The sequence below is a fragment of the Mus caroli genome, unplaced genomic scaffold (genome assembly GCF_978045245.1).
Source record: "Mus caroli unplaced genomic scaffold, Mus_caroli_1 scaffold_17, whole genome shotgun sequence".
Taxonomy (NCBI): Eukaryota; Metazoa; Chordata; class Mammalia; order Rodentia; family Muridae; genus Mus; species Mus caroli.
The window spans coordinates 35,879,782-35,907,223 of NW_028227272.1; the positions used below are offsets into that span (position 1 = coordinate 35,879,782).

General features: G+C 44.0%; 1 protein-coding gene across 1 annotated transcript; it reads right to left on the reverse strand.

Moving 5' to 3' along the window:
* Window positions 1-242: 242 nt before the first annotated feature.
* Upk1b (uroplakin 1B) lies at window positions 243-27,171 on the reverse strand. The gene is made up of 8 exons (XM_021185261.3): window positions 27,093-27,171; window positions 15,184-15,271; window positions 14,285-14,485; window positions 11,863-11,937; window positions 11,187-11,309; window positions 7,136-7,315; window positions 3,369-3,452; window positions 243-1,208 (listed from the first exon to the last, which is right to left on the reverse strand). Exons 2-8 carry the CDS (start codon window positions 15,250-15,252, stop codon window positions 1,158-1,160), a joined length of 783 nt encoding a protein of 260 aa, XP_021040920.1. The 5' UTR covers window positions 15,253-15,271; window positions 27,093-27,171; the 3' UTR covers window positions 243-1,157.
* Between the last annotated feature and the right edge of the window lie 271 nt (window positions 27,172-27,442).

A 27,442-nucleotide genomic window follows, 5' to 3' on the forward strand; every position in this document is an offset into this window, starting at 1 on the left:
ATTACAAAGAGCAATAGCTTCAAAGGTCAATGCAGGAAGGAAAAGCAAAAGGAAACAGAATTCTAGCGAATCATTCCCTGTCTATCTGGGCAGTGCACCAGCCATCAGGAACCTACTGGTACGTGGCTCCCACTTCCGCCATTTTAACCCCTGCAGTTGGGGCTCTTCAGTTAGAAACCCCATTTAGTTCAACTTAGGCGGGACCTGTTGAAATCAAAGAAAGGGAGCGTATTTTATGGGCTCCTTTATTTATGGATAGGCAAACAAATGGTGACTTGTCAGGACTTCCTTCGGGATCGTTAATGTGAGCAAACTATTTTGACAGCAAACAAAAGACCCTATAAATCACTTGTTTGAATAGCTGGCATGGATCCTGCGGTTTGAGAAGTGTTTCCGGTTGAAACCTCCGAGGGCAAAGACTGAGCTGATGTAAATTGGGCAGGGTCGATGTCCCCAGAGTCTCCATACACTCAATGAACAGAGAGTGGGGTTGCTACATGCACATCACTCCACAGGGCATGAGAGGAAATCTGAAAATCAAGGGTTGTCCTGGAGACGAAAAGCATCCAAAGGTGTGAGGAACACTGCAGACAGAAGTCACAGCAGAACCAGAGGCAGAAGAAAGCATGACTGCCATTTTCTCCTCTTTCACAGTGCAACCCTCCTCCCCCAGCCTACACAGTGACAAACAAAAGTCTTTCAAGGCTGAAGAAAATAGAGAGATAGGCTCTCTGTTTCTTGAATTTGCTGCTCAATACAGACAGAGCTTACGATGAATGGTTTAATTTCAATTCAGGTTCCTTTGAATATCATTGTGCTCCCACATTAAACATAGACAGGAATGAGAGTCATCTCCATTCTCCAAACTTTCTGTCTTATATAGTACACGTAAGTACTATATTATATATAGTACACTTTCTGTCTTATAGTATATAAATACGTTGCGGAATCTTAGGCAAGGATGAGAAATATTTCTGCTAAGGATTGCAGCATCTTGAAAGCCTAAAGGAAGCCCATTCCACCAGAACTGGCATTTGAGAGAGACAAGCACGAGTCATGGGGCAGAGCACACAGAGGGCGTGTCACGAAACAGCAGGTTCCAGCACCAAATTCAGAGTCACCCAGGGAGGGAGGTATAGTGGAGACACTGTGTGTGCTTAATATTCAATTCTGCTCCAGTAGAACATGGTGCCCAGGAGAACCCAAAACTAGAATGGGGAAGAGAGGAAAACAAAGAATTAAGATATATAAAAAAAACTACTTCAATATAAAACAATTATGTTCCTTCTGTTCAGGCTTAGGTGACATGGGGTTTCTAGTAGTAATTTAGGCGATGACAGTCTCAAGGGCCTGATGCTGCTGCTCACCCTGGTCCAGAGCATTGCTTCTATAGTCTGCCGCTCAGAGCCATCTCTCCAGTCCCCACGCTCCCACCCCACTTCCCACCTAGTCTCTCTGATTTCTCAAGCGTGCTTCTCATCTCCATACTGAAACAGTTTTGGGGAAATTTCTTCTCTCTAAGTAGTCTCCAATGTGCTTCTATTTTCAGTCAGAAACTACTTGGATGATCTATCCTCTTCATTTTTATTTATTTGTTTATTTTTGAGATGGGTTCTCACAGAGCCTCGGCTGGCCCTGTGCTCTCTATATAGCCAAGGATGGCCTTCTGATTTCAACGTCCAAGTTATGAGGCTATAGGCACGTGCAACCATGCTTGGTTTACTTAGTGCTAGGATCTAACGCAGGGTTTGGGGCATACTAGGCAGGGGCTCTACCAGCTGAGTAGATCTCTAGCCATTGGTTCCCTTTCCTCCTAATCTTAAAACCTTTTCTTCCACAGGACTTCCCTAACCTCCTAATATGTTTGCCATCTTTGAATGACTGCCTTTTAAGAGCACCACAGACCCCTAAGACCTCTCACTCACGTATGGAATTGGAATGTCTAAGCTGTCTCAGGTCTGCCAACTACTTACGTGGATCCTAGCCACGTCATCTTGCTTTCCTGAGCCCCAGTCTCTGTATCTATAGATAAACTTCCTATTTCCTCTCTCTACCTCAGGTCTAGGACTGTGAGTAAGATAATGAAATAATAACTGGGCCTAATGCCATCTTGCTTTCCTGAGCCCCAGTCTCTGTATCTATAAGCAAACTTCATATCTTCTCTCTCTACCTCAGATCTAGGGCTATGAGTAAGATAATAAAATAATAACTGAGCCTAATATTTACTAACGATTATATGAATCAGGCATATCTGACTTCAAAGCTCCCTAAAGAGCCAGAAGTACAGGGAAGATAAGTGACTATCCAAATCCATAGGACCCAGTGGACTTTAGAGTATTTGTTATCGAGCCTTACAGGAAAGCCCTCTGAGCAAGCCCTCTGGTATGTCTAGGAGTTTTCTCAAGCATGGTTCCTTGTTGGGCAGATATGCCTACCTCCTGCTCTTGAGGGGTTTCTGACATGGGGTCTCATCAACAGCAGACCTTCCATATCATTAGCTCTCATCCCCCCCCCCCCGCTGAACTTCAGGGGATATTTACAGTATCTAAAATTTAGAATTTGATTCCTGTATACAGTGTTGGTTGGCAACTCCATGATATTCAAAAGCCTTTGAATGTCCAGTAGTTCCTGCTCAAATAGACACCTCCCTGTTGTCTAATAAATTCATTTAGTAAATTACTGAGCTTTTACTATGTGCTATGCTAGGCGCTGGGGAACAAAGAGCAGCTGGCTCTCTGCCTCTGATGGCATCAAATATGTCACAGGGATATCGTTTCACAGCAGAGATGAAGTCCTAAGAGCGATCATAAAACACTCCTGGGGGAACAGCTTTCTCTCTCCTTCCCCATTTGTATCCTCTCACTCAGCACTGAGGTTAAGAATAGTTCAGTAGCTTGTTTTGTTTTGTTTTTTAACATGGGCTCTGGTGGCACAAAAGCGGTGTAAGGTTGAGTCTCAGGGAGAATAGAGGCAGGTGGACTAAACTGCACCAGTGCCCACTGTATTCTGTCCTGTTATACCTTTTGTGGGGAAAGAAGAATCAGGAAGTCTTATCTGGTATTGTCTTCTATGCAACAACAAAAGCTACTGGTTGTTTCACACCTTGACTGTTGATTACTATGTTTTTAATATTCTTTATGATTAAAAAAATTCCATTGTATATTAAAATACAGTTGTCCAGTAGGGAAGTTGGCATTCCATACCTCAAGGGAACCCATTGTCCTTGGTCTGGTGCTAGAAGTTTCCTGACTATCTTAGCTGAAAAGCTAGTTTTCCAGACTTTCTAGGGTGGTTGAAATAGCTGGGGACCTTCTCAAGTTCTCTATTTATTGTCCCTTTCTGAAATAAAATGTGCTGCGGATACTCACAGTCCAGCAGAGGATGGCAAATCCAAACCAGGCAACTCCCCAGGCATGCCGGTCCATTGGTCCAGAGATCAGTTCATAGCAGCCCTAGTAAGACAGTATGAGCTCCATAAACGAGGAGAATCCAGAGCAGAGAAAAGAACTGAGTGGGAAAGCTGACTCCTGACAAATCAAGGGCCTGTAGAGTCCAGTCATTAACCATGCAATGCTGCCATCTGAGTGACTCACTATAACCTTGGGGGATCACAGGGAATGCCCAGGAAATGTAGAATTTATGCTGATTCCATGCACCAAAAGGCCCAGAGGCAAGTGTGCTAGATTTGCCAGCAAATTTCAACAACTATCCTGGGTTGACTCCACCCAGTGGTGACAGGTATGCACTCGATGCTCTTTCTGTCTCCCGTGATCCTCCCTTTTTGTAAATCGCTCTGTGCCACTCCCCACCCTACCCCCACAAAACCGTTACTCTTTTTTTCATTGCAGGATGCCCAAATGAAAACTTCTGGAATTTTCCTTAATTTCTTTATCTAATTTTCAACACTTATGCAAATCCCTTAGGGTCTATTTAAAAGCATATCACAAATACAAAAACTCATGAGTCTCCTTGTACCACTTTAGTCCCTCCAGGGCTTCATTGAAGGGTTAAGCTCATCTCCAGGAAGAGCATGCATAGACCTCCTCCTGTGGTAAGGATTCAGTTAATCAGGGGACAAAGCCTAGCACATCGGACTCCACCCACTAGGCCTAGGCCTCTTCATCCCTTCTAGACATCTTGAAATCATCATTCTGGCCTCATAAGGCTGGTCTCTGAATTTCCTCCAAAATGCTAAGGATGCTCTGGTCTTTGCACTGGCTGCTTTCTTTGCTGAGAAGTGTTCTTTAACACTTCAGTTCCTCATCTCTGCACATAATTCAGATCTGTGCAGATGTCCTCTCAACAAAGTCTCTCTGGATAGCCACGGAGAAAACCGCTTTCTTTTATCGTACCCCACTCACAAACCCTGCTTTATCTCTGCTCCTGACACTTACTACACTACCTGGCATACCTACCACATTGACTGGACCGTTGTGTGCAGCGTGTTTACTATTTGTCACTTATAATAGGATGTGACCTCCACAAGGGCAGAGAATTTTATCTTGTTAATTGTTGAATTCTAGAGCCTTGAATGGATGCCTGGCATGTAGTAGATACCTAGTGATAATTTACGAAATGATTGCTGGTGGTTCCAGCATTCAGGATGATCTAGCAAGAGGATTATAAATTCAAAGCCAGTCCTAGCTACGTAATAATGAGTTTAAGGTCATTCAGGGCTACACAAAAAGTTGAGAGCCATCCTGAGCTACAGAATGATATTCTGTCTTAAAAAAAAAACAAATGAATGAATAAATAAACAAAACAAGCAGACTTAATGAAAGATTCTAAGTAATGATTACAACTTCCACTTGAAATACTCAGAACACACCCATCCTCTTGAAAATCTTGGGAGGAAAGCATTAATCTAATATTATGTATAACAGTTTGTGCCAAGTGCTGGGTACTGAGTAGGATGCTTAGCTGGGGCAAAACAGAAAGATCTCTTGTCTTTATGGGACTCACAATCAAAATCCCCAGTTTTCATCTCATTATTGAGCTTCCAGGATGATAATCGTTTTATTGGGACTTTACTCTCTGATTATATATTAATATTCTTGAGGTGACGTCATCAGGATTTGCATGTAGCGTTTTCAAGGCTCATAGTGAAGCTTAAGTTCCCACTCCCTTCCCACCCTCTGTGTGTGTGTGTTCGACCCTATACTATACTTAGGCTGACTTTCCTGGTTTTGTTAGTTTTTACAGCTATAGCAACACTGGTGTGTTGGAGGTGTTGAAAAGCTTCAATGTGGCTATGAAAAGAGGAGTCATTCACTCCTTCATTCACTAATTTACCCACCCACCATTTACTGAGTGTCTACTTTGTGCCAGGCATTATGCTAAGTACTGAAGATCCAGAACTGAGTAATGTGGTCCTTAAGGGAGCTCATGGAACTGTTTGGACAGGGTAAGTGCAAAAGCCACAGCAAGTATATAGTAAGTATGGGGCAGCATATGACCTATATATCAGACAGTGGGGATGTGTGGGAATCTGGAGGACTCTAGGTAGGGAGAGTCAAAAAGATGGATAGGTCGGTTTATGTTACGATTGAGGAAGTGGGGGCAAATGGAGTAAGGGACAGAGGAAGAAATGACAGGGACGCAGGAACTTGGTTAAAGAGTGGGTCTAAGTGGTGATGGTTTATGCTTTCGTTCAGCTGACTGACGATGGAGACACTGAAGGCAGGAGGCCAAAGGAAGATGTCAGGATGGGTGTGGCTGTCCAAAGACAGTAAAAGGGGAAGAGGGATTTAATTTGAGTTTCCCTTTCAAACTTGCTAGCAAAACTTGAGTAGGTGGTTTTAGTTGATTTTCTCAGCTAGTGTTATGGTAGAGGGGCGACAAATTATGCCATCATTGGAAGGTGGGCATTTTTTGTCCCCTTTAGAGAGAAGACACTGTTCGTACGTGACTGTAATTTAGGAAAGAAGGGCTTGCATGAGAGTCTCCTGACATGGAAATGCTGAAAACATTTAATGAGTAGTTCAAGTGATAGTTGCATTTATACTGATTATAAGCAACCCATTTAATCTTTATTACAGAGGAACATAACTGACTGAAGCGACGTCTTAACAAGGTGGCTGTCCAGTTCAGTGAGGGTTGCTCCAGACACTGCTATGAAACCAGTCGATCACTGCCTTATCCTTTGTGAATTAAAGCATCCAATTGTAGTCCAGCTATCCTGCCAGGTGTAAAAATGGTGTCTTTTACTCTAAATGTGTGGTTTGTAGCATTTACTTCGGTAGGGAAAAACCTGATGCTTCTCAATTATTTGACAAGCCGACATACCAGGAGAGGCTTCCTCACAATGACCACACCCTAAGCAGGACAGAACATTTCAGTGTGCTGTTTCAGCAGACGCCACCTATAGGAGTTTGAGAGAGCTCACCAAGACTTTGGGGGTCTGTTTCCAAGCCTTGATTGGCGTGGCATCTCTTCTCCGAAGCTATGTGGCTTGAGGTTGAAACCTAACAGCCATTTACTAATTGTGTGAGCTTGGACAAGGCTCCAGTGAGCATCTCTCACTCCATTCCTCATGTACAGACTGCAGGGTACAGCCAGCATTGATGTTTGAGCATCATGAGCATGATTGTGTGTGGCACATGGCACATGGCACAACATCTGGCACTCAGGAGGGCCTCAGTAAATGTTTCACCACTGGGTCGCCTTCATCAGCCCAGAAGCACTTTTGCAAAACCCCACAATATGTAAATCAACAGCAGCCCAAACCACCAATCTTCATCAACTCTGGCCTCACCAGTTGCCACTCTTTGGGAAATAAATCATATTCTTTTGTATAGCATCCCTTCCAATCTACATTTTGCAAGCCTTCGTCTAATACAAATATTTCTCAGAAAAACCATTTCTAAACATTACACAGATTGTCTTCATTTACACAAAACTGGTTAGTGCTACGGAAATCTTCATGTCGCAGTAATTTTTTACTAAAAAAGAATTTGCAACAATTCTAAATGAGCACCCCCCCCCCCCAGTGTACTAACAGAGAAGGAAGACGATGACACAAGGATTAAGGGAAGCATGAAGAATTCCTTACAGAGTCTACTCACAGCTGACTATTGTTTTCTTCATAAGGAGTGACAGGGCTTTCTGCTAGGTCTTCAGAGGAGAGACAGCTCACCTGACTGTGGTAATAACCAGGCACTCCAAGTTTGCAAGCGTCCAGGTTGAGAGGCTCTTTAAGCTTGTCCATGACGCAGCACTGCCGAGGCCAGGGGTAGTCAGCATCGTTATTCTCCACCCTGAAGGCAGAGGTGTATTTCTGCCAGTCTGACGGACCGTTTACACCACAGCAGTGGTCCTGCCAGAGGATGAGAGACACAAAGTTATGGTCCACACCAAAGCCACCAATGTCACAACCAAGGCTTTGTAGAGAAAGTACTCAAAAGCACATTATATCCTACAGTACTCAAATATTTCCAGCTTGGAGTTCAAGGTTTTTCTAAGTTTCCAACAATGTTTTTATGTTTATTACTTTACCAGCCATGAATGGGCTCATTACTATAAGTCTGTTAGGCAGTGGTTCTCAACCTGTGTGTCATGACCGCCTCAGAGTCAATGACCCTTTCATAGGGTCACATATCAGATATCCTGTTTATCAGATATTTACATTTCATTATGGTTATAAAGTAGCAACAAAAATAATTTTATGGCTGGGGAGAGGTCACCACAACATGAGGAACTGTATTAAATAAAGAGTCACAGAATCAGGAAGGTTGAGAACCATGCTCTAAGCCTTATTTCTTTTGATTATAAATATGAAATGAACATCTTCTTTGTGAAGATCAAGTGTGTCAATATAGATAATGTACTTGTTACAGCTCATAGTAAACTCTTTTTTTTTTTTTTTTGAGATAGGGTTTCTCTGTATAGCCCTGGCTGTCCTGGAACTCACTCTGTAGACCAGGCTGGCCTCGAACTCAGAAATCTGCCTGCCTCTGCCTCCTGAGTGCTGGGATTAAAGGCGTGCGCCACCATGCCCAGCAGTAAACTCTTAATAGGCATTAATTATTACTAATATTTAAAGAAAGATACATCGTGAGAGAACTATAATTATTTAAAATCACAAAACAGAAAGCTTTAGTAGTAAAGAAATTATTAGCAATTATTCATGTTTTTCTATATTCATCGTATTTTCCTAGAGTAACTGTGTATTCTTTTAATAAAGGGGGAAGTAAACTGGAAAAAATGTCAGACCTGGTGGCACACACAGCTGTCTCTCTCCATAAGAAAAGGAGGTCAGCATATACACAGCGGATGCCCTGATACTCTGAACGCAACTGAAGAGAAAGGCTGTAAAATCCGTATTTATGATTTCTTATCATAAATTCTGTCAAAATGTTTCAGGGAGGAAATAAAACTTACAAGCCTTTCCCAGTTTTTATAATAAACGTAACCAAGGAATTCTGAGGGCAAAGATCATCTTGTAATGATGAACCATTTTGCCATTTAGATATAGGAAATACCAGGAAAAAGATTCATTCTGCACTGTGTGTGTGTGTGCATGTGTGTGTATGTATGTTTATTTGTATGTGTGTGTGCATATGTATATGTGTGCGTGCATGTTTGTAAATGTGTGTATGTGTGTTTGTGTGTATGTGTGTACATGTGTGTGTGTGTGTGTGCGTGCGTGCACATGCATGTGTAGGCCAGAGTTTGATGTCAAGTGTCATTCTCCATCTGTCCACATTATTTTCTGAGACAAGGTCTCTCACTGGGCCTGAAGCTCACCAATGAGTCTTAGGAAGCCCTGTCTTAGCCTCTTCTGCACCAGGATTATAGACACAGACACACCCTTATCCAGCTTTTTATATAGGTGCTAGGGATTGAATTGTGATCCTCACGGTTGTGCAGCAGGTGTTTGATGGAGTGAGTCATCTTTCCAGCCCCTATTCGGTGTCCATCTCTCTAGCCCCTCATTCTGTGTTATAATCAATACGTCCTAGGGGCAATGCGTTAATAAGGACAAATCATGACCATTGCAGTTGGCAAGATGGAATGGACCAGTAACCGTTGCATGTGGCATGGAAGTAGAGTGTTGTGGTCAGAAGCCAATTGTACTTGATCAATAGCAGCTGAAAGTGTGACAATTCAAGCATCAGGCACAGGTTTTTCTTCTGAGACTTGTCATGAGTTAGAACTGTATAATGGGTGAGTATCGGGCAGGAGTTCTAGAGGATGATCTTGCAGGCTGATGAGTTGAAGCAGAGTAAGCCAAAGAAAAGGAGAGGAACTTGGAGTGGAAGCCAGGGTCTTGGGTGTGGGGCAGTCTGTCTGTCTTGGCTGCAGATAAACGTGGGTGTATGGGCAGATTGCTGGGAGAGAGAAAAAATGTATCCCAACTGATTGCTTCTATATTCTTAAGACATGAGGTGTAGCCATGACTGAGGGTGGGGAGTAATTTTGTAGAGGTGAAAAATGGAAATCTATGCAATAGTGACAAAGCAGATTTCTTGGAAAATACACCAGGAGACAGAGTGCCCATGCGAGCTTTATAGTTAAATTAGCATGGCTGGGGGACTTTTCTCAGAAATATTTAGCCCTTAAGGGAGGAGTGGGCCAAAACTGTATTAACTTCATAGAGACTGTGCAGGAAAGAAGAAAGCAGATTCACAATGGAACAAAGGAGCCAACAGAGAGCGAAGATTATAAGAGGAAGCAGGAAAGAGTGTTGGGAAATGAAAACATGGATAATTGATTAGAGGTCCCAATGGGACAAAAGAATGATGTGAGGATGTTAGAGCCAATGTCCGAAATGTCAGAAAGTGGGTGGCACAGTTACTGGTGATGACATGCTGGCTGTTGCCATGGAGAAAGGTGGCTGAGGTGAGGGAGGAGATCTTTGGAATGCAGGAAGACAAGGAATCGACAGAACAGATGTTGTCTGAGTCCTCGTGGGGTTTGTGAAGCCTTATCTGGGACAGGATGATTGGATCATGGATGGCAGAGACACAGCTGGTGATAGTGAAACCCCTAGGAGGGAGGCAGGGGAATGACTGTGTGCAGTATGGTTGACAAATAACTATAATAAGGAGATCCCAGGCTGATGGCATGGACCTCAAGTTTTTAAACAAGGAGCCAATCAAAGGAAGAGATAGAAGAGGAGCCATGCAGAGCAGAGAGGAAACCTAGCCAATTTCTAGGTCCCATGGCACACGAAGGTGAAGGGACAGGCAGGGGACACTAGGAAGTGCCAGATGTCTAGTGAAGTAGGAGTGTAAAGAGAGCCTTGAAAGGGGTAGAGGAGACTGAAAGGTTTGCGTGCACGTGTGTGTGTGTGTGTGTGTGTGTGTGAGAGAGAGAGAGAGAGAGAGACAGAGACAGAGACAGAGAGACAGAGAGACAGAGAGAGACAGAGAGAGACAGAGAGAGACAGAGAGAGAATGCGAGTTTGTATATGTCAGTGAGTGTGTGTATGTCAGTGAATGAGAGTGTGTATCCATGTGAGTGAGAGTTGTGTGTGTGTGTGAGAGAGAGAGAGAATGTGAGTGTGTGTATGTCCTGAGTGTGTGTATCCATTTGAGTGCGTGAGTGAGAGTTTGTATGTGTGTGAGATTTTGCATGTGTGTATATGTGTGTGTGTGTGTTGGGGCCAGTGGAAAGTTGACTCACATTAGAGGTTACACACAAAAGACAACATGGACAATACTCTGGGAGACTTGGGGTTCCGATGGTATTTGAGGTAGGTGTGGATATGAGGTGTGATGTCCACTTAAAACTGAGTGATTAAATCAAATCATGTCTCCTGATGCTTAGCAGAATTCATCAAAGGAGGCATAAAAGGTGAGACATGTATCTGTCACCAGATGGGTTCTCTGTGGGGCAGGCGAGGCACCCCTTCCTATTACTGTGAGAGCTAAGTCCTAAGAGGCAGAACATGTTATTAATCCAATGTTCTTTAACGTACATCTATAGGGCAGGCTAATCAGCATTAAAGCTTTACATAAAATATGGATCTAGACACCACCACCCCCAGCCACGCATTTAACATTCTCTCATCCTCAGGATCACGAGTAAACAAGAGGCATTGTTGATCTGGCTTGGAACAAGTCTCTTCCTGAAGAAACCTGCTGGAGGTGCTGACCTCACTGCCACCCACATTCGTGTGGCTAACCACTCAGGTGTGCAGGCGATCACCCCAGGGGTAATCACCCTGGGACCACACTCCTTACCTGCAGCATGAGCCTATCCCAGGTCTTGGTGACCCCATTGTTCTTCCATTCGTCATCATTGGTTGGGGGACTGTTGTTTTGATACCTCATCAGCATCTGCTTCAGGAAGAGGTTGGTTGTGAACTGCAGGGGTGGGAATGACACGAGAGAGTCAGCACACCTGCTCCCTAGAAAGGCCAAGTAGCACCTGTTGCTCTATAAACTGAACATTCTCTTGGAGGGAAGCTATGCTCATTTGGCCGGGACTGCTTTGGGTTTCCCTATAAGAAGGAATCACTGCATGACTGAGTCTTTTAAGGATGGTGTAGATTAGGGAAAGAGTGAGAAACAGGACAAGAAAGATTCTTAATTATGTCTTCCATGAGGCAGAACATGCAGAAAGGCCATGGTGTGGACGAATGGCAGTCAGTGCCAGCCGGGATCCCAGCTTGGGCATTGGGAATCAGGCTGCTTGGACTCAGAATTCCTGCTGTGACCTGTCAGCCATTCATTCCTAGATACATTTCTTTGCATTTAGTGCATTTCTCTTTTAATTTAGAAATGACAAGCAAGGCTTCCCGATACTGCATGGGTATTAATGGTGTGCGTATTGGCACAACGAGCACACAGCGAGGGGTCGAAGCATGTCAGTTGCTGGAGTGTCATTTTTGCTCCGTGCATTGGGGACTATACTCACAAAGTCTCGTTGTGTTGCTGCTGTGATGCAAGATGCCACTTCAAAACCGTACGCTATAAACATCATGATGAAGTACTGGGAGGAAAAGAGATGAGAACGGAGGATTATAACAGACATCTCACCAAGTGGTTGCTGTGAGTCCTATTCATCTAAATGTGGTATCCAAGCAGTCAGGGAGTACAAACCCTTTTTGATCAGCTGCTACTTGGAATGGGGCTAGTGCTAGGTACTCAGACCAAAATGGGGTGTGGGTCAGCTCAGTTCTCTGCTTATCTCTGGAAGAAATGACCATTTGGTTTGGAATTCTCTCATCCTGAATTCTATTTTAATGTGGGGGGAGATAAGATAAACAATGAAGGAATGTGTGGGCTTTTCAGAGGATTTTCTTTTTGGTATATGTACATGCCCGGTGGCTGGCAAGATCGCCTCAGTGCGTCATACCTGACACTGGGCATTGTAAGTCCCTTCAAGTGGGAGTCATTTTCTTCATGAACTGCTGAAAACGTAGATCCACAGAAGTCAGGAAAGGATGGCTCACATGACCAATGCCTTGTGTCCTTCCTACCCAGTCTCATCTCTAAGGAGCAGGCAGCCTTCCGGCATAGAGGCTCACTGTTCACACGGAACACACACCCATGTTCTAGTGATACCAGCTCAGGCGAGGGAAGCAGCGCTCTCTATGCGCTGTTTTTGCTGTGCGTGCATGCGGCTGCAAGTCACTGTGCATGAACAGCTCAACACAGCCCTGTCCCCGGGGTCCGGCTGGAACGGAGTTGAATAGCAGACGCCTCTCAGTGAAGGCCCCTGACTTGCACACTTTTATCCATGCACTGTCTCTCCTCATGTCCTTTTTTTGGGAGAAGGACTGTAGAGTAGGTGGGGGGACTTGTCCTCCCTCTTTGGGATGTTTGTGGGTTCAAAGGTCAGGACCCTTTGCTGTTTTCACTGCCTGACCCTCAAACAAAACAAACCAACAATCCTCCCACGCCCCTCAAAACCCCAACTACCTCTGTGGAAAAAAAGTCTGGAAAGAGCTTTCAGAGATTCTAATAACCCTCCCCATATTGGCTACTGCCTTGCTTCCTGTCATGAGCTTTGATGGCTCCCATTACAGAACCCCAGGACCCCTTAGGATTAGGCCAGAGAGGAGCCCGGGGTGAAGTCTGTGCTTGTCATCAGGAAGATCTCTCAGTTCTCACCCTCTTCCCTGTGTTCCTTTCCCTACTCTCTCAGAGTGCGTTTGCCCAGGAACTAACTCACCCAAAGGAAACAGAGAAGGCAAACAGTCTGCATTCCTGGGCACTAGGGGAATGGTTACCTGAGAGAAGCAGACCGAAAAGCTCCCTAAGTGGCTCAGCTTCTTCTTCAGAAGAGGGACTCAGAGTAGGGGAGTTACTTCAGGGGTAGGGAGCAGTGCGGGGGTGGGTGTGTATGTGCATGTGATGACAGTGACACAAACTGCAGTCCTGGAGCACAGAGCAGAAAGCAGAGGTTGAGGCCCAGGTAAGATTCCTCTATCTTACATTTTCATTTGCAAAGGCAGAACATGGCCTAGTCAGTGCCTTGAGACCACCGACTAGTGTGAATGGGTCACTCACAATGGTGCTGTTTGGGGTCTTCCAGGGTTCCTGTACTGCAGAGCAAATGACAGTGTGGGGCACGCAGCCATGGCACAAAAGCCATTGGCCTTGAACTTGGAAGTCTTTTTTTAAAAAAAGGCTCTTGTCTTCTATGAAAAACTCATGTCTACTTTCAGTTTTGTATCTTAACACATCAACACTTAAAACTAACTTGCTATTATCAAGGGGGAAAAAAATCTAAAAGAAAATTCCCATGGCATCATTTCTCATGTACGTGTCATTCCTGGCTGTGACTGTTGGGCACGTGCAGACAGCAGCTGGAGAAGCACACATCTGCACATAGTCAACTAGACCACCCAAAGGCATTCCTTCCCATTTTCAGCTCATTTTACTAGAACCTGAACTTTCAGCCATGAAGGGCATCTTTATATCCTACATGGATGATCGTGCAAGGGGATCTTCCCGATCCCCACTTTTGTCCACTCATCTAGAATCTTTCTTCCACTTAGCCCACTGAAAACCAAAGCTCTTTGCTCAATGGAGAAGAAACAGTTCACCAAAATTGGTCCAGGAAAACAACTCAAGAGAATTTGTTAGTTGTTATTTTGAGAAAGGATCTCTTGTAGCACAGGCTAGTCTTGAACTTGCTATGTAGCCAAGGATTACCTGGAATTTAGGATCATCTTGCCCATACCTTCAGAACAGGTTTACAGATGTGTACCACCATGCCTAGATAATATGGTGGTAGGGACTGAACCCAAGATTTTATGTGTGCTAGGCAGGTACTCTGTCAAGTGAGCTACATTACAGCTTTGTAAGGTCCATGCATTGTAAGGTCTTACCGCCAAGAGGATTTTCCTGTTGGACTTCATAATTCCTACTATGGCTAGAACGGACAAGCAGAAGAGGCAGATGCCCACGAACATGCCTATCCAAGCTGCCCCAAAGATATCATCATTGTTGGTGGCTTCGAGAAGTGGGTAAAGACTGTGTTGGTCAGATACAAAGAAGATACACTCTGCTGTCAGGGCTATGCCACACATCTGGAAACAAGATGAGAATGAGTCTGTCAGGCTTGTGGCCAAGAGCACAGCACCAGGGGAAAGGGGCCGGGGGCAGGATGGGCTCAAGTGGTGAGTCCCTTACATCTTACAGAGGCTTTATGCGATGAGTCCCCCATTGCCAGGAGAGCCAACAGCTATTTCTATCTTGCTTCCTTCTTCCATATACCTTCTGCCTTTAATACTTTCTTCTACATATAACTTTTTTTTTCTAGTTGGGAAAAGGTTTACGTAGCCCCAGGCCATCCATAAAGCCCCTAGGGTATGACCCACTCAGTGCATTCGTGTATGAAAGTTGTTCTCCTATCCTATCCCATTGCAAACATCTGTCCCAGTACCTTCAATAACACAGTCACCAAGTCAAACCAAGGTGCAACTGGACAGAAGCATAAATGACTGAGAAGCAGGTGCATTTAGACACTGACCACGGTGAACATATGACTCTTCATAGTCATTACGTCTTAAAAATTGGAAAGGAAATAGTCTTCTGTCATAATAGGTGACTATATACAACTATTTTAAGATTCTAGCTAGTCTATTTACCATCACATTTCTTAAAATGGAGGCACTATAAAGGGGAACGATATTTATACTATTTTCTTAAACTTTCACTTTTAATTTATCTAAAAGCCATGCTTACAAGAACACAATTTTTTTTTTGAAAAATACTCATGACTTACACCAACAATTACGTGTCCAAAAATCAACAGGCCCTGGAAGCAACGAACAGTGGAATCGTCTTTGGCCATCTTCAGGATTTTCTAAAAGCTGAAGACACAGTTAAGAATGTAACTTTGGATGGGAGCAGGTAGTAAATACTGTTTCAGTCTCTACACTGTCAGCAAATCATGACATCTCCTGTTTCTTTTCTTGTCTTTTCTTTTCTTCTCCTTTTTTTTTTTTTTTTTTTTTTTTGGTATCCAAATGAGAGCTTTTAGTAATGGTGGAAATTTGATACCTGGGGTCAGCCACCACAGGAGTTTCTAAAGAACAAAATAAGGACTTTTAGAGTCTGATCTGTGTCCCTCAGGAGTCCCTTAGGGTATGAGAGACACCGGAATCATCCTTCTCAGAGGGGTACTGAGGTTCTCCAAGGTCACCAGGAGCACAAAGATCAAACCTGTCACTGTGATGACCAGGCTGACACACGCTGAGCCTCAGATATTGGTCCTTGGGCAAGTCCAACAACAACCATAGGGAAACTAAGAGAGTTGGAGAGCTGTCTGGGGCCATTTTGGCCCATGGGTTAATGTTAAATATTTTATTACATTAAAGAACATAGATTGTACAAAATGAAGTTCCCTCTTGCATGAGGGAAGTGCAAAGCAAAGAGGTCTGTGTAGCTCCCTTGTGCACTCTTCTAGGGACTTCATGTACATAATAGATTCTCAGAATCCAACTAGAACAAAACTCTAGGGAATCAAAGACTAACTAACTGGTAAAGTGCCTTTGAGGATACACAGACAGAAATGGCAGATTTGGGGGGATTCTCTGGAAGGGGCACAGGTTAGATGTTCGGGTCAATCATTTTTAACTTCTGTAGTTGGGACATGTTGAGAAAAGCTGCTCCTCTCCCCCACATGTTATTCTTTAATTAGCTAAGCGACTGACACTCTAAGTCAAAAGGTATTAAACGATACAATTTTCACATCGAGGTATGTAAAGATGAGTGAGGGAGATGGTTACAGTCTAGGATTCTGTGCTAGGCAAGAAGCTAAGGTCTCATTAGAGTGTGTAAGTGGATGTCTACATAAATGAGTTGGGGCCTCATTGTGAAAGAATCCAGCTTAGCAGGTTATATTGAGTCAGTATTCTGATCAGGAGAGTAGAGGTAGGGGAGGAGGGGGAATGTGGGAAGAGTGGTAGACTTTCCGAGGAGAGGGGAAGTGAGAGGGGTAGACTCAGAAGTGCAAAGTAAAGACAAAACACCAAGTTAGCCAGTTTGGCTGAACTCCTGCTTTGTGGGGAGGCACATCTTGCTTTTGTTGTTTTATTTCCCCATTCTTTTCCTTCCCTCTCCTCTCTCCTCTCCTCTCCTCTCCTCTCCTCTCCTCTCCTCTCCTCTCCTCTCCTCTCCTCTCCTCTCCTCTCCTCTCCTCTCCTCTCCTCTCCTCTCCTCTCCTCTCCTCTCCTCTCCTCTCCTTCTCTTCTCTTCCTCCCCTCCCTCCTTTTTCTTCCTTTCTTTCTTTCTTCCTTCCTTCCTTCCTTTCTTTCTTTCTTTCTTTCTTTCTTTCTTTCTTTCTTTCTTTCTTTCTTTCTTTCTTTCTTTCTTTCCTTCTTTCTCCTTTTCTTTCTAAAGCCATGTATTTTTGTGTGTCTGTGTTAATGCAGATGTACGTGTGTGAATACCTGTGTAGGACAGTGGCCTCAGATCCCCTGGAGCTGGGGTTACAGTGCGTCACCTGATTTGGGTGATGGGAAGTGAACTCAGGCCCTTTAGAAGAACAGCTTGTGCTTTTAACCGCGGAGACTCCTCCAGCCTACATCTTTTCTACGACTCAGGCCCTGACAAGTGTTAACTCTATTGTCATAACATATGCTATAAGGCGTATATTAATAACGTAAGTATTTTGATTATAATAACCCAAGTAATGTAATAACCTAAGCAATGTAAACATCTCTAAATATTTTCTCATTTCTTTTCACCCTGAAGACTGTGGGAATTTACAAAGTTAAAGTGTATGAGTGTTTTTGACTCACAATTTGGCACACATATTCCATCAATGTTTGTCAAAGGAACAGAAGAATCAGGGCCCTTGTTACACCATCTTCTGATCCCCACCCCCACTCTGTGGAATTTCTGCTTAGAAATGCCATTTATTTATCTGGGGTAATTCCCCCATATCAGATGGGTAGAACCATACAGTGCTTAGAAGGCTCTGATAGGGACAGTCTCACTGGTACAGCCGGATCAGTTACATTGTAAAACTCTTCATTGGCATGCACTGACATTAATCCTGACCAGTTAGGCTGCTCTCTAAACTAGACACACAAACAAACAGTCTTTGAAAGATAGACATTTTGATAACAAAAACACAGTCTCTAAAGGGCAAGTATCTGGAGAGGCCAAGTTCAACTTCATTACTGACCATCATTGAACCGATTCTGCACCTGTTGGGCGTGTAGCAGTTTCTTGGTAGCAGTAAGGTTAGTTAGGTTCCAAGATAAGATAAGAGATTTTTGCTTCTTTCAGGGAATCTAAAACGGGACTATAGCACCAAGGATTTGAAAGGCAAATTAACTAGGGCCAGTGCTAACAAAGGGAGAGTTGTGAGAGGTGTGGAGAAAAAAAGAAGGACCCAGGTAGATGTTCAACAGGGAGAGGGGCTCCGCTGGTCCAGAAGGAAGCTGAAGGAACCCGAGCAAGGGATGTTGGTGCAGTACGGACCGCTTTCCCAGATGTCACTGGGTTTTAGAAGTGGGCGGTTATTGTTTAGCTTATCAGTTAAGATCAGGTGAAAAAGAGAATGCTAAGAGTCAGGATTGGGATAGGAAATGCAGATCAGAGTGGAGGAGAGACGGGAGCGGGTAGGCAGGAGGCCAATTTGGGCAAGAAAAACATGGGAGAAACCTAGACGGTGGTGTGGTAGGAAACGCTGCTGGGACGGTGGTTTGGTAGCTTGAGAAAGGATTATATCGATAGGCATGGTATTTTGAACTTGCTGCCTCTTCCCAACTTTTTTCAAATACTAACTTAGGAAGTCGGACTTGTCTTGGTGCTGGAGAGATGGGTTGGCAGTGAAGAGTAACTGCTTTGCTTTTAGAGGACAGCCCACAACTGCCTGCGGCTTCAGGGGATCCAAGGCTCTCTTCTGGCCTCCAAGGGCACCTGCTCATGCGTGCAGCACTCCACTCCCACGCACATAATTAAAACTAAGATATTTTTGTTTTGTCTTAAAGAAAGCCACACTTATTTGCCAAAAGTGACCCAAAAGAATGGAATCTGCCACCTATGGGCCCCTCAGTGCTCTCTCCATTCTGTCTCAGGCACCTTTGGTCAACTTCTCAACAGACCTGATAAATGGATATTCTTTTTTCCCCAAAACGCTGGGCTTGTTTGTTATTGCTATAGTAACAGATTTCCTCAATCTTACAAAAATAGTAGCTGACGGTTTGGGGTCAGAAGTCTGAAATGAGAGTCACTGGGTTAAAAATCCATGTTGGCTTGGTTGCCTTCCTTTCAAGATTTTAAATGTTTTATATTTTTGAGAATAACGTGAGTGAGTACTGTACCTATTATAATCATTTACCCCCTCCCTCTCCCCTCTAATCCTTGGTGCCCCTCAAATTTGTGACCTCTTCTATAATTATTATAGTTTCACATACATACATACATACATACATACATACATACATACACACACACACACACACACACATACATGCATGCATACACACACACACACCTCTACTGAGCCTATTTATTCCTGTGAACATAGATTTAGGGCTGATCACTTGGGATTGGATGGCCTCACTGGGGACTGGCCTATGTAGATCCCCCCTCCCCCACGGCCGCCCCATTCTCTTTCTCAGCAGCCATTGGCTGCTCTTCATCTAGGGGCGGGGCTTCCCACCTCCATGTTGGTGTTGCTGTGTAGGTCTTGTTGGGAATCCCTATAGTTGGGAGTTTCATGGGATACACACTTCTTAAGGGTCTAGCCTGAGACTCTGTTCCTTCCATCTTGACCGTGAGGAAAGGAAGCTGGAGAGATCCATTTGCTCAAGGTCATGCTGACAGAAAGCCCAGGACCCAGAGTCAAATCAAGGTCAGCCCGACTGCTGGTTATATAGCGCCAGAGTTTAGCAATCCCGACATAACGCTAACACTTTAAGTAGAAAAAGAAATGCTGGCCTAGCTTCCTTGCCAACCTGGGAATAAAGAAAACACATACAGTTTTCTCTATACAGAAGAGCTGTTCTTTAGAAGGTCAGAAAGACCAAGGCTTCACTCCACACACTTCCCTAGTTTCTTGTCTTAGCCTTTCCCCGGGGTATTACCACACTAATATTTTCCCACTATGATCCAGGAAACCGTACAGATGTTTTCCAAACTTACAGCTCCCCCCTCTACTTTCCAGAAATGAAGGGATGTGCTGTGAAGCCAATGGGAGATGAGGGTTTGACAGCATTTCCTCAGACACCTGTGTTTTGTTTGGTAAAGATGGGGTCTTGAACAAACCGCCTGACCTCAAACTTGAGGTCTTCCCATCTCATCTTCTCAAGGGTGCCACACTGACTCCCTGTGTCTCTCGTTGAGGTTAAGTTGATGGTTGTGACACCTCTCCCTCAGCCATAAATGTCAAGAGAAGCCAGGTGCAGGCTTCCTGCTGTGCGTTTAGTGTGTAGTGCAGTAGCTGTGGTCAGATGGTGCACGCTAGACTTGGTGCCAGGCAGGATACCAGATTCAAAGTCAAGTTTCCCTATCAAGAGTTACTCTGAGCAATGACTGACCTTCTTATGATAGGTCTCGTTCCTCGTTCATCAAATGGGTGGGATACAACTTGTTTCATGGGACTAGGGACTATGATGCTCAAATACTAAGACTGTTTGCAAACAAGAGATTGTTATTGTTGACCAGGGAATATTTAGAAAGGGGAGGGTCTTGGGTTAAGGTTACATTTACTACCCTAGAGACCCATAGAACATTAGACAGAGGAACTAATGATGACTACCATCATAAGCTCCTAGGTCAAGGAGACTAAACCTTATATCCACTTCCTCTCCCCTGATAGGCAGAGGATACTGGAGGCCTCACCCCCAGAGGCACCCTTTTGTGCTTTTTCTTGTTTTCCATAATTAGCTTTAAGAAATCAAACTCTCACTGGGAAAAGGGAAAAAGCCTCCTAGCTGTGCCGGGGTGTGGCTGGTATCAGGTACCAAGTTGCACGTCTGTCCACAGGGAGGGTGTCTGTACATTCCACCAGCATTCCTGCCCGGTTAACTCTTGCCTCCAGGGCTGAGTCCTCTGATTCAGACTGTGGTGATGTAGCCATAACTTCGGAGGTTTTCTGTTGCGTGGGGACACTTGCTTTCTCTTTCTGCATTCTTTCTTCTCTTCGAGAACATAATGTTAGATTCCAGCTGCCACTCAGGCTGACAGAACTTGCAGCAGCTCTTTCACAGGGACCGGACAAGGACAGTCTGAGTCCCCAACTGACAGACTTCCAAGCGCCTCTCTCACCTGGGAAGCGAGTTTATATCAAAGGCAAGCATGGGTGGCTACACACCCTGTTCTCCACCGCCTTCTCTAACTCTTTCCAGAGAGCATGGCTTCGGCCTTATACCTCGAGAGCTCCTCCGTCCTGAATTAGGTATAAAAATAGACCACACTTCTGTCATTTGGTCCCTGTTTCCTCTTTCAGAGACCCTACCATGCTGTCTGTCTCTGGTCCTCAGGCCTGAAGATTACTTGGAATTCCTAAAATGCTGATGCCCCTGTCTACCCACGGCATTAACAACTTTTCAAATAAACCTTTCACTCCACACTCCCCCTCAGTGTTCCTCTTGAATCCTCCTCCCCACTGTGAAATTTTTTTTCTCTTGTACCTCCTGTGTAGGACTTCCTGCATGTTACAGCAAGAGAGTAGCTTAGGGAGTAGGGAGAAGCAGGGAGAATGTGAGCTTTGGCTAGATCTTGGTATGAATCTTAGTTTGATCACATAGTAGTTTTGTGACCCAATATTCTTGTTGAGCCTTATCTGTCAATGAGAACTTTAAGGCCCAGCATCAAGGGTCTGTAAAGATTAAATGAGACCATGCAAAGGACTCATGACATACTAGTTGTCTAGGCAATATCAATGTTCTTGGCTTTTGCCTCAGGTTCTTGAAGCTTCTTGAAGCAGATAGGCTAGAGCTAACAAGACAGGAAACGCCAAAGGCAATTGAAGCAGTAGTTTCATAAAAAAGCAAAATATCTAATATACGAGAACAGATCAAAACATTGTGTCTTTGGCTGGAACAAGAGTGGGAGGTCTGAGCACCCCTCACTGCCTCTCTAACTTGTTTGAAACCAGTGTTCTAGGACTGACAGAAAAGAAAGATGTAGGCAGATCCCTAAGCTCAGAAGACAGTCACCAAAGAGTTTATGAAGTGAAGCCAGAGAGTGTTGGGCCATGACAGAAGTTGACAGCACAGAGTCTCTGTGCAATAGATCAACTGATCTATTCATTGCAGGATGTCTAGACATTGTTCCTGGAAAAATGGACAAGTGAACTTACCCTCCACAACCAGAAGGATATCTGGGGAAAGATGCACTCCTGGATACACATTGTTCTCTTTGCATGTTTGATAAAGAACTATCAAATAAACTTCTTTTGAGGGTTAAACAATTTTTAAAAAATATTTATTTGTTTTATTTTGTGTGGGTGAGTGTTTTGTATGCAAGCATATATGTGCACTGCATGCCTGCCTGGTGCCCTCTGCAGAGGGCATCCGATCAATATCCTGCAGCAAGAGGGATGGTTGTAAGCTACCATGTTGCTGAGCATTGAACAGGACATGGGCCCTCTGGAAAAGAAACAAGTGTCCTTAACTGCTGAGCCATCTCTCCAGTTCCTGTGGTGGCTAATTTTATTTTGGGTCAGACACGGACCCTAGTGTCCAAATATAATATAAAAATTATAGTTCAGGCCTAAAGATATCGTTTTTTTTTAAAGGTGTGGTCTCACTGTATCATCAACTAGCCTTGTGATTCTCCTGTCTCAGCTTTCTAAAAGGTAGGGTGTGTAGTACCATATCTGCAGATTTTGAGTAAAGTAACTTAGCCTCCGTCTCATGGAGGCCCTTCTCTTGTCATGTGAAGGCTGGAAGTGCAAACACTGATGTTCTCTGAAGAAACAGCAGATCTTTCTAAGGCTACAAGCATAGAAACTGGTCTGTCTCCAATCACCCCTCTCTGGGCTTAAGACTGCTGACCTACTGCTTAGATGTCAGGCATACTGGTAACCCAAATCTCTCTCTCTCTCTCTCTCTCTCTCTCTCTCTCTCTCTCTCTCTCTCTCACACACACACACACACACACACACACACAGTGCACGCGTACATGCACCCTTGTGCATCCTAAGAGTTTTATTTCTTGGAGAACCTTGTCAAGGAAAACCTTGAGTAAGATTTCAATTTGGATAAATCTGTCTTTTCAATAGAAGCAAAGTGCGGTTTTCTAATGACTCTCAAGCCCTTTGACCTCTTTGTTCCAACTCCCTCTGACAGCTGTTAATGTCTGACTCAAATGAAGTCACTAACTTCTGTCCCTACTCTACCGGTGCTTCTGGAGTAAGCCCCCTGAAGCAGAGATTCTCAAATTATCCTTCGGAGCACAGACATTCCACTTACTGTGGAAACACGCATCAATGCCCAAGTCAAAGAATGCAGATATTTCCTAATTTGAAAAAAAAAATTAGCCACCAGAATATGTGGCTCTGGGTGTTTCCTGTTTATAACTTTTCTTAAAATTTAGGTACAATTCTGGTGTGTATCTTAGGACTTAGTTTATAGTACAAAAGTGAGCTGAGTGATCTACTTAATTGTTTCACGTCCGTCTATCAGCACTTAGTGGTCCACAATCATAGGTAGCCTTTTAGGGCTAGCCAACTATTTATCTGATGTTACGATCCATTGTCATGAATGCAGTTCTGATTTCGTTAACATTTTGGGGTTCCCTGAAGCCTCAATTCAATGGTTCTCAACCTGGGGCATTGAGACCTCTTTGGCAAACCTCTATCTCCAAAAATACTTACATTATGATCCACTTACATTATGATCCAGCCCCCAAATTACAATTGTGAAGTTGTAACAAAAGCAGTTTTATGGTTGGCAGTCACCACAACATGAGGAACTGTGTAGAAGGGTCATAGCATTAGGAAGGTTTAGAATCACTGGCTTAATCTGAAGGAGAATCCTAGGGACATCTTGTTACACACAAGCGTCTTCCTGCGTCACACTGCCCCAGCCCTCCTCTTATTTGGCAGTCTTTGTTGCCAATGGGTCTCTTCAAACCCAGATTGCCTCCTGTCCCGTTCTGCTGCACCAGAAGTTAAGAACCATTAGGTATTTTAGTTCTTGCAGACAAAGCGATGCTCTCTCTCTCTCCCTCCCTCCCTCCCTCCCTCCCTCCCTCCCTCCCTCCCTCCCTCCCTCCCTCCCTCCCTCCCTCCTCCCTCCCTCCTTCCCTCCCTCCCTCCCTCTCTCCCTCTCTCTGTAATATTAGCTAACTCTCCTCTGTCTTCTAGTCAACTGGAGAGAGACTGGAAACTTCTTAGCTCTATTCAACACAGCACCCAGGCTACCTGCTCCTGCTGGTATTTCCTGGTTTCTCTTAGTCATCCCTCTGTGAGTTGTCCTCTTATTTCTGCCCACTGAACCCTATGCCCAACTTCCCCTGTCTGGGATTATGGTTTTCTTCCTCTCTACCCCTTTCTGTTCTTGACCAACAGGAATGTTATATCCTACTTTGTGGCCGTGTATATTTAACTTTTCTTCCCTATTGACTTCTGCCAAAGCAACCTAGACTGGTTCTTTTCTTTACCCATGCTTATGTAACGTCATTCTGAACTCACAACTGGACAGATTGTGTGCAGTTTTAAAAGAAAGCCAATTTTGATGAATAATAGTATTTTTAAAAACCAAACTATAAACACTCAGGTTGTCGCAACTTGAAGTCAATGATTCTACTCTTGCTTGTTTTTATGTCACTAAGAAGATATTTAATTAGGGAAGGATAAAGGTCTTTGTTCCAGATTTTGAGCTCATTCATGGTGTGGTGGACTCTTAAGTTTGGCTGTTAACTTAGGAGCTCTGCAGTCATTTTCTCACTATAGAGACAAGGAAGCCGAGGACCAGAGAGGGGTAGTGAGTTATTCCAGGTTACCAATGCTTTAAACAGATTTCAAATCCAAGCACAAGTTTCCTGACTTACAAGCCAGCTTTATAGTTTGTCACTAATAGTATCTTTAAATTTAAAAAAATTTATTATTGCATGTATACTGCATATATGAGGTATGTGTATGTGCGTGTGTGTAAATACGGGCATGTGCATGTTATTGCCTATCTGTGGAGGTCAGAGGACAGCTTGTGGGGGTCATTTCTCTGCTTCCACCATGGCCCTAAGAACTAAGCTTAAGTCTTACTAGGCAAGTTCTTACCTGATGAGCCATCTTGCTGACCCAAATGTTCCTTCTCAAGATAAGACAGTGTTTCCGTTTGTGTTAAAATGAAGAGGCTTTGCCATTGATCTGACTTGTATCATACAGTTAAGGGAACCTCTGTATACAGAGCCACAGGAGAAAGCCATCCATCACCACCACCTCCTGCTCAGTCTTTCCTTGTCTTCCCTCTAATTCAGGAAACACCATGTATACAAAGTCATTACTTTGCTTCTGGTTAAAATACAAAAACATCCAGGGGACTCCAGATGAGTCTCATGAACAATTAATGGCAATGACTCATCTTGGGTTTTCTAGATCTCTCTTCACACTGCTCTTCAGAGGGAGAATAAAGGCACCATCTGAAGGAGACAGAGCCCAAATGAAAGTAGGGCTTAAAAGGACAAACCTCCCTAATTCAAACTTAGAGACTCAGAGGCTGGGGCATGGTGACACATGTCTGTAACTCCATCACTCTGGGGCCAAGAGAGGAGAGCTCTGAGTTTGAGGTCAGTCTGGGCTACATTTTGAGAGACCCTGTTTCAAAACATAAAATAAAATAGGAAAAGAGAGGGAGGGAGAGATGAAGGAGAGGAGGAAGAGAGAGATGAAAGGAGGAAGGGAGAGAGAGAAGGGGAGAGAGTGTGTGAGCCTTAGGTCTTTCTGCATAGGCGACTCTCAGAGCACCCAGTGTTAGGGGCTGGTTTGTGACTCTCACACACCTCTTATTCTCAGGCACCACTTTCCTCATATATGTAAAATTCTTTACCTGACAGTACTGCGAAGGGAATAGGCAGGATAAGATGCCTTACATTTAAGGGTCAAGCAGCAGAGAGCAGAAATAGCTGTGTCACTAACAGCAGCTGACTGTGTGTCTCTCGCCTTAAGTGTTTTCTTACAAAGGAGTATCCCTTGTGAGCCCCACCCTATGGAAGAACTCCCCAGGGACCCAGCCCCTCCGTGGCTGATTTCAATCACTCAACACCCTGGGAGGCTCTTTACTTTTAGAAGTGCTGATTTCAAGAGGTTAAAAGTGTATTTCTTTCTCTCTCTTCTTCTTCTCTCGTACCTTCGTTAAGCTTGTTTTCTTATGAAGTGATTCATATCCAGAGTGTTGATATCTCCTGACACACTGAATAAGTTGACAAACAATTGCTCATTAGTCAAACCAGTGTTCAAAGCAGAAGAGAGGTGAGGCTCACCTACCAGTCATGCGATTGCCTTTTCGAGTTCAGTACCTCTTTTCCTTGCTCAGATTTCTTGCATGAAAGAATATACAAACCACACCTCAAACTCACCCACCCACGCTAGAGAAATTTGGATTAAGAAAACAGAAGGGAGGGTGTAGGGGAGAGGGAATGAAAGAGAAGGACAAGCAGGGGCCTTCCTCTTCCATGTGGGCTCTGTCCTAGATAGGCCTCAGTGGCTCATCAGGCTGTGGGCAGCCTGCAGAGCCATCAGGCCCAGATCGCAGAGGAGGGTCCAGCAGATGCTGGACGGATCCACACTGGTTCGGAATGTACGCAAGAGTGAGAAAAAGAAAATTTGACATTTCGTTTACTCCTCTTGCCTAACTTCCTTTGCAATCTAAATGTTTATACAAGTCCCTTTGGGTAGTTAAAAGAAAATACAGGAAAGTTGTTTTTTTTAAGCCTAGTATAGCAGAAAGCAAAACAGCAAAACACAAAAGCAGTTTTATACTCATTGGGAAGATTTATCAAGAGGAGAACTACTTCCTCATGGAACTAGAAAAATCACAGCATCCATGTTAGCTTTATAAAGAAAATAATGCACAGGAACTATGTATATTGCCTTTTTTCCTGCTGTGCTTATCAGTTTTACTCAGCAAGAAATGGTCTATAAGCATCGCCTTGACTTTTATAAAGACCTTAAAATTAATAAAAAATCATTAATGTCCTTTAAAATGCCTAAAGCTACTGAGAAATGAAAATTTAGGCTTGTAACCATAATCATAAAAGTACAAATATCCAATAATACTGGTGTTACTGGAAACAATTTGTGTAAAAACATTAGGATAAGAATAAACATATTTATAACCTGCAGCTCCTGATGGATCAACTCATTAGTGAACAGTAAAGATCGGTCTTGTAAAAGTAGCCTTGATTAGATAAAACTAATTTGTTAACTTACTCGAGCCCACACACTAATTACACAGACCTGTTTGCAGAAAAGACCTGTGAAGAAAACTGCCCCACAGATCCTTTTAAAGGAAGGCTTGTCAGATCAAATGATTTCTGACAAAAACAGGAACCGTTGTCAGGCAAAGGGACAGATAATTAGCCAAAGAACATTTTTCAGAAGAGTTATAAGATCTCAAAATTACAAAAGAGACAGATTCTAATGTTAGTTACAGTGTATAGCTCCTGTTTGTCCCTGCTCAAAGGAGAATAGAGAGCCAGTGGGCTCCTCTGAGAAGTCTCTGTACTCACACCGGCTGCCTGGTCTCCTCTGCCTTCTCCCGGTGCTGCACAGACTCACTCTGCAGCAGGCACCAGCCTGAGATGCTTTTCTACCCCACTGTATCCTCTGACGCTCCGGTCTGGGGAAGGGTGGTCTGTGAGTGGGAGGAGGCATCTCACATGGGCCACGCCAGATGCTGCCTGAACCTGCCTGGCTGAGCAGGAAGCACTGTGGGCAGATCTCTGCTGCTTTGGAATGTACATCTCTGATGGAGGGTTCGGTTTTTCTCCTTGAATGCAAACAGAGGTGTGTGTGTGTGTGTGTGTGTGTGTGTGTGTGTGTGTTTAACTGTTGTTCCTTAGCTTGATCGGATCACTAA